The sequence below is a fragment of the Helicoverpa armigera genome, chromosome 8 (genome assembly GCF_030705265.1).
Source record: "Helicoverpa armigera isolate CAAS_96S chromosome 8, ASM3070526v1, whole genome shotgun sequence".
Classification (NCBI taxonomy): Eukaryota; Metazoa; Arthropoda; class Insecta; order Lepidoptera; family Noctuidae; genus Helicoverpa; species Helicoverpa armigera.
In genome coordinates, this window is record NC_087127.1 from 6,493,710 (window position 1) to 6,508,202 (window position 14,493).

The window sequence follows — 14,493 nt, forward strand, 5'->3', positions numbered from 1 at the left end:
GCCTTATGTATTTATAATGTAGTTTCATCTTAACGCTTTGTTATAAAGGTTTATTTATAAAATTACAATACAAATTCTTTATTTGTGGCGCCCGCCGTAAAAATTCCCGTCCACATTACAATTGGAAATAAGCAAACACACGCATTAGAGGGCCATTCTTTTGTCCGTTGTCTGAGAAAAGTAATAAAATTACATTAAAACTTCATCATGATTGTATACGATTCATTGGTGGGATCTCACCGTCGCACCATAGCGGGGCAGTTCTTGTTACATGTCTATTGAAGTGATAACTATAGTTTCGTTACTGTAGCTTGATTGATCGCTTTATCTGGGAATGGGATATGATTAACAATGGTTGTTTGAACTGGGTACCTACTCACAAATACAACTTTTAAGTCAGAAGACCCAAGTTCATACCTACATCATTGTGTTGTAATTACGATTAATGTTTTGAACTTACAAAAATAACTAGATATTTAGATATAAGATTTAGTAGAATTTTTCGATAACTATGAAGGGTCAATTATATTGACTATGTAGTTTATTATTATTTCCAGATCCCAATCTGACCTGCAACCGACAGCCCATCATGGTTTAACATGTGTTCTAAATTATGTTCCTACTAAGGTACCTATAAGAAAGTCCGAACCTTTCAAAACAAACCCATAAAACTAAAGTTGTAGTTACAAATTATCATTCTATCCCCACACATCAGTATGGTACGCAATATATTGTAAGAGGAAGGCACTGCACTTACATAAATTCAGTTATATTTCGTGTTCTATGAGCGCTGCACAATGTAGCTGGCAAGCGCGTGGGCGGACCTCGCTAAGTGAAATAGGAGTTGACGCCTCGAACGTCTAGGCGTTAGTATTTTATTTCATTAGGTTTAAGTTTATGCATGTAACCTTCCTACATTTCTAAAGACTAGTACAGACGATGGTCTGACTGATGCTTATATGGTTTAAGCGTTTGAAGTACTAGGTTTTAACTTCACGCGAAAATCGATGTGGGCGAATTAGCAGCCTAAAATTTGAACTTGTTATGATGGGGTTGTTTGGGAGTTAAGATAATGTCAGAGATGTAAAGAAAACAAGTAAGCTAAAAAGCCACTAACACTATCAAAATTACAGAAAATCCTAAACACGGAAGCTCCCATAACACAGGTCAACAGCATTTTTGGTGCAAAGGTGAAATATACAATTTCTTGTAGGATATTAGATACGTAATCGAAGTCCAGAACATAGAGTTGCACTAGCACGTAGGGATTTAGAGATATACCCCTCCTAAAGTACCAAAAACGCGATTTTAACGATATTTGACGATTTTTTTGAAGTACAGCAAAATAGTTTTTTTTGTTTCTATCTATAGCATTATATAGTACCACTCTTCCCGATTGAAATTCATTTTTATTTCCAACGTTAAGAGTTTAAATTTTCATGAAATATGTATACAGCTACGATAGTTCGATCTTCCCTATATTTCATTTGGCCTGTTAGTATGAAAAAACTCCACTTTAGTTATAAAATGGTATATATCGGGAAATAAAACTCGCAAAAATATAAATTAAAATGGGGTTAATGCGGGGAAAGTAGTACTATATGATGCTTTAGTTAGAAATTCCTATAAAATTCTGCTGTCCCCAAAAAATGACATCAAATTTCATAAAAAAACGCGTTTTTGGTACTTTAGGAGGGGTATATCTCTAAATCCCTGCGTGCTAGTGCAACTTTATGTTCTGGACTTCGATTACGTATCTAATATCCTACAAGAAATTGTATATTTCACCTTTGCACCAAAAAAAAAATTATAATTTGTTGACCAGTGTAATAGGTAAGTAATGTTAAGACTACAAAACAAGATTGGACAACATCCTTTCAACAGAGATGTTTTGTCTTTGAGACGTCATGGTTCCGAAATTTGTGAATAGGTAATTTGGATTGCATTAATAAACTTTTTTGCTGACTACTTATTAGTAGCCATAGGACCCATAGGAAGAGGAACTTGCACGTGCTAATAGTTTCATCTAATATGTAGGTAGGTACTACGCCAGATCCATGGCAAATATAATCCGGTTCAAACTAGAAGATACAGTTACAATGGTTGTTTATGCTACCCACACCATGCATGTATTATATGTCCGGAAACGTTTAACTGTCTGTGCGGTGGTTAATTCTATCCTTCACAGCGAAATTAACTTGTTTATAGTTAGGTAAACGCGTGACTTCTCGGTTTACGTAACCAATAACTACTTACTCACGGCTATCACCGGCCACGGCTCCTGAATACTAAGTTAGAACATTTTATATTCAATTTCGCTAGATATCAACAGAGATTGTCTGTGATCGATTAATTAAGATAAGCCTTGGCGCCCGACCTGTGAATGGATTACAACACTTCGTCTCAGGAATTTCTCTTGAATAAACAACTGACAATAAACAGTGTATTTTAAACTGGGAACGCATTAGCCTTTGAGAATAGTGTTGAATATTAATGATGATGGATGGAGGCGAAGTGCAAAAAAAAGATGGATGAATTGTATTTACGACGATCAAAAAAACCTTACCTAGGGTTTTTGAACGATTACTGGCTGACAATAATACCAGCTTCTCTCTTATTACGCTCTCAGAAAATTCACAGTTATGTATGCAGCAATATGTAATTTCTTGCGAAACAGTTAAAATTTAAAACTGTCTAAACAACTGCCAAAAACATGAAACGTGCTTGTCAACGACATTACACTTATTTGCATTATGATCTACATTGACGATAACCCACCACGAGTCAAGAATTCCGTTACTAAATATATGGTGGCAAGAAGTGTATGGGGGTATACCTACCTACATTATAACGGGGTAGGTAATGACATAAACACATAAACGTAGTTATACAGTACTGCTGTTCTATGCAGCAGGGATTATGCAAAGCACTGGAGGCTGTTACGAGAACGACAGCCGACCGCAAGGTCGCTCCCCGTTATCTAATGTTATAAACAGGCTGAGCTCGTTAGTATTTCTGATCTAATCTGCATCAATGACTTACGTATATTTATGGAAACTTAAATGAGAAATGAGAAAATAACATCCTGTAGGTATATTTTAGTTTCATGACTTTTCTAAAAAGATATTACTCACAGGAAGCCATGAATTTCAGATACCTATCTGCAATTCAAATGCTGGATTAATTTAACGCCAGATAATTGCTTATAAGAAAACACCGTCACCTGGCAATACTTAGATATTATAATAAGGGTAAAAGCTGTATCCAGGGGCTTTACATATGCTCTGACGAAAAAGCATCCGAATATAATCATGTGAAGTTAGATTAAACTCCAAGGATGGTTAGGCCCGGTTGTTCGTACGTTACGGTAAAGTTAAAGTTAAAATTTTACCGTTGTCAATTTTGACCACGGTTAATTTGACATTTTTATTATGAAATTTTGACAACAACGCTTTTTGAATTTAAACCCTGTTAATTTTACTGTAACTAGAATTTAACCCTAACCTTGACGTAACCGAGCTTCGAACAACCGGGCCTTAGTCAAGCAGTTCCACCGAAGCGCAAACCACAGCGCCTACATGCATTTTGTGCGCCTACTGCAATATTAATGCGCACGATCAGTGTGCAACAGTTAATCAAGCAAGATATTTCGCGTAGGTGCTTAACGATAGGATTTATCTTATCGTTCACGGGTCACAGGTTATTACTACCGGATGTATATAATTAGAACATACCTAAACTGATAAGTGGTGCGTTTCATTGTCATTGACCCACTAAAATATAATATTAGCACAACACACGTCTACATAAAACCACAGATTCGTAAAACGTACCCTTTGTATGATTATCTTTAGGATTACAAATCTACCATGCTCTTTACTTTTAACTAGAGGAACAAGACATACAACTTTTTTTCAGTTATAGCAAAAAACATTCTCTATATATTAGCATTGAAATTCATTCAATACATATGCTAGCAAGTCAACATTCATGCCGTCATGATGTAGGTATATTCTGTAACTTTAATCCTAGGTAACTGTTCCCCAGTACTACATAATGAACGAATACCGCGGCTGCAGTATAGCACTTTTTTTTCACTGCAAGGGACCTTGTGGTTAGGAACAGTTACAAAGTATCAGTCAAGAACGGCTCTACCGTTAGACATCCCACCCCACGGGTTTTTCTTTGTACTATCATTCGTCCTTACTAATAGATTTCCTTCATATAATGTAGATACCGGCTAGGAGTTATGCAATCGTTTAATATTGCCGTACAAGGAGATAAGTCGTTATTTATCTTCAGTCAGAAGAACTCTGCAGTTTTGCGACAACTGCAGTTAGATAGAACCTTAATTATTTATTGCCAACTTGTAAGTAAGAAATCCAGGCTCACAAAAAATTACGGGGTTGTTGAAAAGAGTTAGCACGATTCTGATGTACACAAAGATATCCAGAAGGAAAATTTGACATTATTAGAATTGCATGGTTGCACAGCAGAGAATCCAGTTTTATCAAATCCGTTCCGGTAGGTATACCGGAAATAAGAAATAAGGAAGGTAAGGCAACCGCACAAAACAAGGTCAGCATAAAATAGATATTAATTCCAGACATGATAACTTTTAACTGACTGATAAGAAGTGTCTTGGACTAAGATATCGGTATTTTAATTTCCGGTTTAAATAATTATGCACTTAGTTGCGCTCAGGTGCAAAATCATTATAAAGATTGAAGAAATTCAAATAACAAATGATGGTGCAAAATGTCACGCTTGTAGTCTCAGCGATTTCAGCTAAGCATTGATTGATCAGTCAACAAGGAAGCTTCTTGCCTCATACTTTTAATTTTTCTTTATTTTGGCTACTAAACAAGACAATAGTTATTTGACAATAACAAGAGCATTATTTTATGCAACAGAACTACGCGTGACTATGACCAGAATAGATTTTAAAAATAAAGCACGTCTGTCACTAGTCCAGTTTCTTAGTTAATTTTAGATCGTACTTGCATTTTTATTATTAGGTTAAAATGTAGGTAGAGTGTCTATATACCACATCTTAATTTTGAGACGAAGCGCAACGGTCCCATGGTGTAATGGTTAGCACTCTGGACTCTGAATCCAGCGATCCGAGTTCAAATCTCGGTGGGACCTGTATTTTTGACCAACATTGAGAGAAAGTCTTCACTTATGAATGCTTTGGTTAGATGGCAGAGGTCGTTGAAAAAGATTTAAAAGCAATCAAAACAACGTTTCAACTAAACAGTACTTTAAGGTACCTACATCCTGTTTTTTATTTTATGCTGCTTATCCCGCTAAGGATAAAAGAATTGCGAATTTGGTTTATTAAATTCGAGGTAGGCGAAGCGTTAGGGAAATGTTCGTTATCATAAAAAAATCTAAATAAGTAATATGCATTTCTACTGAAAACCTAATAAATAAGAAAATGGGATAAATTATTTTTAACTAACTTCGCGAATTGGGCAAAATGAACTTTCGTTAAACTTACACATAGCAACGCCACGTTGCCTTGGTAATAACTAAACACAACAGTGACAGAGAAAAGCTTTTCAGATTGCACCTATGTTTATAAACATCAAGTGAAACTATTATTTTAATATAGGGATAACTAGTGCGATTGGTGCGATGCAGCCGAACAAACTCAAAATATTGATGATCGGACCTTCGGAGGTAATCAATTACTTAGTTTTGGCATCGCTTTAGGTATTCATACCAATCTGATATTTCGATAAGCAGTTAATACCCTACTTAGTAAAATATAATCCTTAGATCATAACTGGGCATTGGGTATTGGTTACTAAGTAGGCATGTGGTGTTTGTCATTTCAGAGTGGCAAAACGAGTATAGCCAACTTCATATCGGATTCGATGAATGTCGAGGAAGTTGAGTCACCTCGACCCACTCAAGGTGTCAGAATAGTGGAATTTGAACTTCCTAATCTGAACATTAATGGGAAAACTATAAACGTTGATATAGAACTATGGGACTGCAGCGGTGATCATAGGTGAGGTTGTCGAATAATTTTAATAATTTGCTACTATTGTAAAAGTTGTAAATCCAGTTAATGAATAACCTCGACCAGTAGCTACAAAAAGCGCCATCCATCGAATGAAAGGTTCAACTTTTGTTCTTCGGATCAACAGGTTGATATTTATATAATTGATGAAGTACGTTGATGCAATGTAGCTATAAGATGGCTGCTTCCACTACCTACCTCTAGTGTAGATACGGCCCCTAAGGGCAAGCAGATTATAAACTGACTACGTATTATGTATACCTACTTGCGTAACCGTACTGTTTCAGGTTTGAATCATGCTGGCCAGCATTGAGGGTCGGCGTTCAGGGAGTGGTATTAGTATGTTCCCCTAACACTGCTCAAGCAGCAGCAAGAGAAATGGAACTTCTCTATAATTATTTCGTGTCACAGCCGAAATTGTCTGCAAAACAGTGCGTTTTATTCTACAACTGCACAGACGATCAAGAAGAAATGGATTCTCTAAGCCTTTGTAAGTTAGTATACCACCGGCATCGGCAATAAATTGGTTATTAATTTTATAACTTTTGTATGATTTTTTTACAGCTCCTACGTTTTCAAAGGTGTCTCAAGTTGCAATTAATTTAAAAACAGGTGGTAATCGTTTAAAAATAGACTTCGCCAGTTATATAACATCAGTTTTGCAATCAATCAATAAAGAGAACTCGTAACCTTATTATCTCCTCGGTGACTTTGATTTTTCTCCACACATACTTACGTAATCCCAACGCTCGCCGATGATATCATACTAGAATACATTAAATTCATTTCTCGCTGTTCATCTCTTCATTCTGGTTTATCTAAAAGGCATAAAAGTTGTAAACAACTGCATCACAGGATGTGTTTGTATTATTGCACATTGTTGTTTAATTTACCGTGTTATTAAAATTCATGTCATATGTTTGATGTTTTCTTATCTTCGTATTGCTGTAGAAAAGAGAATGTATTGCTAAATGGGGATATTGAAATTCGCGATGCTTCTCCATTCGCAGGCCTGTTACAGGTCTGTGAAAAGCGTCTGTAAAACGCAAAGCGTGACGTTTGGGCCCACTTAATATAAGTGCAATTAACTCATATCATCTTACGTCAACAAAACGAAACACTGATTTTCAGCCTATTTGGGCTTTCAATAAGTGTTCCATTTGTACCAAGATATGGGTTAAATTGTAAAATATTTAGATAGAATTATTGACTCTCAGTATCAATCAAATAACAATAATTGTATATAGGTAATTTGATAAATAAAAACATCGTATGAACATGAAATAGGTACTTATATAGAATGAAAATTCCCTGTCATCCCCTACATGACGTAAATGAAACATAATTGTATCTCAAGAACGTAGCATCCTTCTGAGAAGAGCCAGTTGATGTTTATTTTATTATGTGAGCAAATGTATTTAGTATAAATAAATAAATAAAGTAAGTTTTGAAAGAAAAGGTGTGAAAATCAAGACATTTATAAAATATAAACGAATTTATTTTAATGATGAGTAGGCCCGTCTATGATTTTATTACAATATTTACCTACAGAAATAACATTTCAACAATCTAGAGGTAATATTCATATTGCTTTTTCACTATGACGGAGCATAGATATCTACCACCACACGTTGTTTTAATACAAAACTTACAGTTTGTGTTGATTGTTATTTTGAGGATCGAAACAATGCATTATTTTTAATGAAAGAAAAACATTTCATAAACCTCGACGCACGCACTCAGTCTTAAAACATTTGGCTCTTATAATGAGTAATTTTATTTTTAATGAACTTAATTCAGTACTCAAATAATTATTTTACATAGATAAATAACGATACTGAAATTGATCATTTAACTGCTAAATAAAAAATATTTACAATTAATGGGACCTTGTACATTATATTATACACGTTACCTATAACCTACCTACACTATTAAAATACAGCGTACCTACTAAGTCTGTCATTAATAATATTATCACCTCGATCACATTTTGCTGCATGTGGAAGGAGTTATCTACGTTAATTAAAATAATTTATTACGTTAACACTATACTATTTGAAAAGCATTTAACATTTATACAAAACCTAATTTCTATCATTCTTCCAATTTCCACGATCATTAAAGTTTTTTCGATCCCTATGCCCTCTACCCGAACCTCCTCGATTCCACCGGTCGTTGCCGCGTCCTCGATGACCTCCTCGATTTGGAAACCTTGGGTAATTTTGGTCACCGTCCATAAAATTAAAATCATTGCCAGGCCCAGGACCATTATAAGGCATATTTCCAAAGTTGTTAGGTCCACCAAATTTATTATTGAAATTATGAGGAATATTTGGAGCTATTCCTAGAAGTCCGGGCGTCGGACCTCCCCGTGGATCAGGCATAGATTGATTAAATCCATGCATGTTACCTAAATTCATATTATTCATACCTGGCATACCCATTGGTGGAATATTCATCATGTTCATATTACCTCCGTCCATTGATCCCGGAGGTCCACCCATGTTGCTATTCATGCCAAATGGAGTTTGATTAAAATTAACTGGAGTTTTGAGTAAAGCTTCTTTGGGTTTTGGTAAATAGGAGTACTCACCATTTTCACCTAATGAAACACCCAAGTTTGTAAATATTTTACACAACACACTATTGCTTTGTATGGAAGCTAAATCGAATTTCTTTCCGGGAACCTTCTCCTGTTGATACTGTTTAATCATTTGTGTCACCGGTGCTAAATGTTGATTTACAAATATCTTTTGTGTTGAACTCATTTCTTTATACCAATTGGAATTTTGGAGAATAGTTTGTAAATCTAATGAACTAGATTTTTGATCTTGAGCAACAGCTTCCCCGGCATCCTTAGGTTTTCTTCGTGGGTCGACTCTAGGGCCCGTGGGAGTTGTGGCAGTTGAATTCTTGTTAGACTTTTCACTGTCGCTGTTGGACTCATCAACTGATAATCTAAAAACTTTCCTAAGTCGTGGATCTACTAATGCCTGTGACTTAGCCGTACTATTTCTAATATCGGTATAGTCTGGCCGTGGTATATCAATAAGCACTACTTTATAGGTCATAGGAGGATGGCTATTGATTGAGGCATTTATTTCCGAAGCTGGAGTGTAGTTCGGCAGAGGCTTAAAGGGCAAACCTAAACGAAAATCAATATCTCCACTAGTCTGACGCAAGTCAGTATCACCAAAAGCGGGAAGATTAAAATCAGACTGCCGCAAATCGACATCAGTCCTTCGCCGACCATCCGTCGGCTCACCATCAATACACTCATAAATTGAAACTCGTGGAGGCCTTTTAGTAGAAGACTTAATGGAATCACTTTGTTTTTCTGGAGAGCGTCTTGCCCGCGGATCTCTCGGTCTATTTTGTGGAGACGCTGCACCCTCAGAATTATTTTCAACTTTATTTTCTTGCAGATTATTTTTCATGGTATTTAACAATTTTGTGACCTCGTCGCTTATATCAATCTTTGAAAGATCTCCAAGCCTGCTTAATAAAGCAGAGGGTTCTATTACTTGTGGAGTTGACGCTTGTGGAGAGGGAGACTTCTGCTGAGGTGATGAAGCAGGAGACTTTTTCTTCATTCCTTTTTCTTCATCACTTGAATACCATTTTTCATCTATCAATAAATTGTTATCCTCATCGTCAGTAGTTGATCGGCGGTGTCTCTTTTCAGGGTTCTTAAACAAAGGCTCTGGTTGTAGAAATCTAATATCTGTATCACATTCTTTCGTTACGTGGTTGTCTTCAATGGCAGTATGCATAACTCTAGGAGCGTCATCCGAAAAAGGAAGCACACGATGGTCTACGTCCTTTGATTCATTAGAAATAACAGGTTTATCCGTTTCATACGTCTCGTTAGAAATATCAATATTTTCTTTATCCTTCGACGCGAATTTAAGAGCATCTTTTGTATACTGGTCTATATCAATCATATCCTTGCTCGTCTGTGAATCTTTTTGACTGGGTTTATTAGAGGCGGTTTCTTCAGATCCTGGAAGCATTGCAGATGGCTGGAATCGCATATCAATGTCTTTTCCTGGTAAATCTGTCGATATCGTTGCATTACTAGAAACAGGTACAGCTATAGGCGGCACTCTTAAATCTAAATCTTTACTACCAGCTGCTTGATTAATGAACTGTGGTGGATCATTGTTGGTATTAATTAATCCTAACTTTTGTATATTCATTGTGTTTAATTGAATTTCAGTTATTTGTTTTAACGATAACCCTATGCTATTCAACTGCAATACAGTAAGTTGGCCGAGCTGATCTAAATTATCAATACCCATTTTGGTTAGATCTGAAATTTGTCGAGGAGTTAGAACCCCAGTTAAATTCTTTATGCTAAGTACATTACTTGAGTTTGTGTTATTATTCGGCGATGAGTTGATGTTAAAGTTTTGATTATTAGATATATCATTTTGCCACCTCGACTGTCGTACTTTTGGTGATATTTTATTTTGTCTCTCGTTCATATAATTTCCTTGATTCATCGACTCTGGAGTATTTTGTGGATTTGGTATATTTAACTCAAATAATGATGGAATGTTTTTTTCATTACCTTCCGAAGATTCGTTATATTGTTGGATTAATTTTGCTTGAGTCGTTTGTAACATTTTTAACGCCCCTTCTCTGTTAAGCCGTGGGAAATCACCTAAGATTTCTTTAGGAGCAGACTCTATGTGTTTTAAAAGAATATTTTTCAAACCATCACTTAATGGTTTACCATGTGCGAATTTACATTCATCTTTATATATACACTGAAGCCCAGTATGATAATATTTACATGGAAAATCAGCATGCATGTACAAACATTTATCTCTTTTTGCACAACAATCCATTAAATAAAACTTGCATAATTCCATTTTTCTTGGCGGTTGTGCATCATGTGAATAAATGCAGTCATCACCTTTATGGCATTTACCTTGCATGTAATATAAACAAACTCCGTCAGGGTCCTGCATTGGATGGTTGCCTCGTCTACGGTCATTTTTATTGTTTTTGTTTCGTTCACGCTGTCTGTTGTGTCTCTGTTGCCTATGGTGCTGTTGCTGTCCCCTAGACTCCTGACTGCTGTCAGATGCATATGAATCTCTATCGTCATCAGCATAAACATCATCAGGCGACTGCCTGTGTACAGGAGAAGCTCCTCTCACACACATCATTTCACTTTCATCCATTTCATCAGAATAATCTTGTTTTTTACGCTTTTTACTAGGACCATCTTTTATATCATGTTTCTTTCGTTTTTTATGTTTTCGGCGATCTTCTACATCATCGTCGTTATCATCAATGCCATCATTTTTGTTCATAGCTTTTCTGATGGCTTTTTCAATGTTGCCAGCAAAATCATCTTCTGTAGGACTAGAATATTTCCGATTCTTTTTACTTTTGTCCTTGAACTTTTGTTCTTTATTAGCTTTTGATTTCTTTTTCTTACCTGATTTTGAATAATAAAAATCTTGGGTTTCTGATTTTACCGTGGGCATTTTATCGTTGATAGTAGGTACTGTATCCATACCTTTCTCCTCCGCTGGAATTTCAGTTGCTTCTTCACCTTCACTCTCAATCTCCCCATCTTCCAAATCTTCCATTTCAGCATTAGGCTCAGCTTCCGTCATCTTGAAAGTGTCACTGGAATGAGACAAATGCACAATTAATTACTATTACTTCATTACCTAATTTATATACCATACTTAATTGAATTATCATTTATAGAGAGGCACTATCGTAATTTACTCATGTGTATGACAGCAAAATTATTAGCTTTGTATATTGGCATATTTATTTGTGTAAATCCAATGTACCAAGAAACTTTTAGAACATCTATGCGATAATAATTTCCACTATTTGTTATTCAAATTTTCTTAATGCGATAAAGAAAAGACGATAAGTAATGAGTTGTTTTCTATTATAGCTTCGTAGACAAAACGTGTGCCCAATTTAAATCTGTTGCGTCAATAGATGGCGCTAGTTCAAATTGCTACCTCGATATTATGTAGGAAAAGTTTTGAAAGAATACTTTTGTACATACAAATTATGAAATACCTCTGCAACAATAGGAAGTTACAAATAGTATGGCAAAAAAATATATAAGCAAGGATTATGTGCTTATTATGTCTGAAAATACATAAATAAGAAAATACTATTATGTATGAGTAGATAATTGGACTTATGAAGAGAGCAGGGACGAATGTTCACATTTTACCTATAATTGCTGCGTGGATCAAAACAAAACAGATAAGACTGGCTGTAGATGATAATTATGTAAATAATGTGACTACAATTTGAAAATATCTTGTTTTCTTAGATATTTCAAATGTTATTTATTAGGCAATGTAGGCAAGCACGTAGTTAAAATTTCGATATCATTCACGGCTTTGTAAAGTGATAAAAGTTACAAGCTATATTTTTATGTTTCGTGTTATCATAATGGTTCCGAGTAATATGACCAACAAACAAATCTCAATTCTCGATAAAATTAGGAGTCACGGTCAAATTCTACTTAGCTACGTTCCTGCCACATCAACTGCGCATTATTCTTAACATGTTGGATGACAGCTTACTCACTTCTCCAACAAGTGAGAAAGGGACATCAACAATGTTACAAATACTAACAAGCGTCGATGAAACGGCAAACACGTCATGCAAGGAAAATCGACTGTCATACTCGCCATTTTTACTGTATAATGCACCCAAATTAAAGAGGAAGACGACCAAGGACCCGTTAGCAAGTTAGGGAATGAAACGTCACAGATCTATTTATAGCGAATTTAAATCAACCAAGGCTAAAAAACAAAAACAGATTACTAAATAGGAAATGGAATTCAAAAAATCTTACAAAAAATCACAATACGACAATCACATTGCACTCTATATGCAAGACACGCCCTTGTGACTGCGCATGATAAATTAAGAAAAAAATTGAGTAATTAGTTTGCTAGTTAATAAGTGTAATCGTCTATCTATAATCCACGAGAATAAATCTCGATTTTCTTTCAAATACTATACCTAATATTCGTCGGAACAATTATCATTGGGAATGTTTCTCCAGGAATCACAAAATTACTTAGGCGTTGCGCAGTTCGAAATTCAACATGTATGGCAGAAGTCAGTACAATAACTGTTCATAGCCACTACTTTCAAGAGTAATTTAGGTAGATACAGCCAAGCCAAGCAAGCAGTGGGTGGCCGTTCACATTTCACAATATCTAGCTGCGCGCTGCGCTCTCGCTACGATTTGAATGACGTCAGCCTTCTAGAACGGCAAGATATCTGTCCTTCCTTTCATCGAGGTCACGAGTCGTATAACGCTTACACACACTAACACAAAAATATCGTTGTGGTCGGGTCGATATCTACGTGTAAATATGGCGTGTTGTTAACCTACATACACTGAGTACCTAAACGGTCCTTTCAATTTAGCAGCATTATAATGTAAAATATGAACGTGAAAAGTAGAAATCATCAAATAAATATGGACGGTGCAAGAAATGATTAGAATAAGAATTTATGACGATACATTTTACATTACCGACACCAAACAGTAACCCCTCTTATAGGCATAGAAATATTATTTTACATAGGTACACAAATATTATAAATACATACAAAAAAGATAAGTAAAGAAATCATAATATCATGCACAAAATTAGAGTTGTTTCAAGAGTTAAATGAGACATACTCTAAATCTTAGTTCGATAATTTGTGTACGGCCATGGCTGCCAAGCACAAGACAGTTATCGCTTTGTTACGGCCGCCATTTTGGCTGGGTAGCAATATTATTAGATTGATCAATAACGAGTGATACGATTACCGATTTGCAAAATACTATGCATAATTCCTTTGAAACGCGCATTAAACAAAAATGTGTAACGTTGATGGATATTGCACGTGTATGGTATTTCCTTTAGCTGACCAAGCACTATGTAAAAGGGGACACGCATTCATAAAATGGCCTAACGAGTAAATATTAATAATTGTTACCAATCTTACATTAATGAACGAATCACTATAAGCGACTACTAAACGCCATAAAAAATGTAAATTTCTCGGTCATGTCCTGCATAAAGACGTAACAATTCGAGTACGCTAGATTGATATCGAACGACGACTGTAGCAGAACAATGCGGCAATCTAAAAATATTTAGTTATAAATTTTGACACGCTGGAAGTGGAAGCGCTAGTGCTGCGACACCATTACGCCCTCTGCAGTACTTACTTTCCAAAAATGTGTGTAGAGTTTCCGTTCAATAGTATCTACTTTAAAGTTTTTCTTTATTTAAAAACGATTTCTTCTGTGTTATTGTAAAAATAAAGGAATTTATTCTTTTTTTAATTCCAAATAAGAGATTTTAGTACAATTAAGTAATGTTAAAATAATTAACAAATAAAGAGTTTCTGCATTGATTGTGACTTAAATGTTGCAAATTTATAAAAAGGTAGAA

The 14,493-nt window shown here is 35.4% G+C and overlaps 2 protein-coding genes and 1 non-coding gene across 6 annotated transcripts; 2 read left to right on the forward strand and 1 right to left on the reverse strand.

The window, feature by feature from the left end:
* Positions 1-5,076: 5,076 nt before the first annotated feature.
* Positions 5,077-5,148, forward strand: Trnaq-cug (transfer RNA glutamine (anticodon CUG)). The gene has a single exon. It is a non-coding gene; the product is annotated as a tRNA-Gln (tRNA).
* A 377-nt stretch (positions 5,149-5,525) lies between these two features.
* Positions 5,526-6,733, forward strand: LOC110375894 (intraflagellar transport protein 22 homolog). Of its 2 annotated transcripts, none has more exons than XM_049837957.2 (4): positions 5,526-5,685; positions 5,844-6,019; positions 6,319-6,525; positions 6,596-6,733. In XM_049837957.2, the coding sequence occupies exons 1-4, from the start codon at positions 5,641-5,643 to the stop codon at positions 6,630-6,632; spliced, it is 465 nt and encodes a 154-aa protein (XP_049693914.2). In that variant the 5' UTR covers positions 5,526-5,640; the 3' UTR covers positions 6,633-6,733. The 2 variants fall into 2 exon arrangements, with proteins under 2 accessions (XP_049693914.2, XP_021189855.3); XM_021334180.3 differs by having other exon boundaries at positions 6,319-6,521.
* Positions 6,734-7,507: 774 nt separating this feature from the next.
* Positions 7,508-14,217, reverse strand: LOC110375873 (protein suppressor of sable). 3 transcript variants are annotated; one of them, XM_021334151.3, is made up of 2 exons: positions 14,042-14,217; positions 7,508-11,680 (listed from the first exon to the last, which is right to left on the reverse strand). In XM_021334151.3, exon 2 carries the CDS (start codon positions 11,665-11,667, stop codon positions 8,119-8,121), a length of 3,549 nt encoding a protein of 1,182 aa, XP_021189826.3. In that variant the 5' UTR covers positions 11,668-11,680; positions 14,042-14,217; the 3' UTR covers positions 7,508-8,118. The 3 variants fall into 3 exon arrangements, with proteins under 3 accessions (XP_021189826.3, XP_021189825.3, XP_021189827.3); XM_021334150.3 differs by lacking the exon at positions 14,042-14,217 and adding an exon at positions 13,058-13,391; XM_021334152.3 differs by lacking the exon at positions 14,042-14,217 and adding an exon at positions 12,255-12,573.
* Positions 14,218-14,493: the final 276 nt, after the last annotated feature.

Excerpts from the sequence above, each read along its gene's own strand:
- LOC110375894 (XM_021334180.3), top strand. The coding sequence starts at position 5,641 with ATGCAGCCGAACAAACTCAAAATATTGATGATCGGACCTTCGGAG. Across the intron at positions 5,686-5,843 it reads TGATGATCGGACCTTCGGAG|AGTGGCAAAACGAGTATAGC; the intron begins GTAATCAATTAC and ends TTGTCATTTCAG. Across the intron at positions 6,020-6,318 it reads GACTGCAGCGGTGATCATAG|GTTTGAATCATGCTGGCCAG; the intron begins GTGAGGTTGTCG and ends GTACTGTTTCAG.
- LOC110375873 (XM_021334150.3), bottom strand. The coding sequence starts at position 13,083 with ATGATAATTGTTCCGACGAATATTAG. Across the intron at positions 11,681-13,057 it reads ATTGTTCCGACGAATATTAG|TGACACTTTCAAGATGACGG; the intron begins GTATAGTATTTG and ends GTCTCATTCCAG.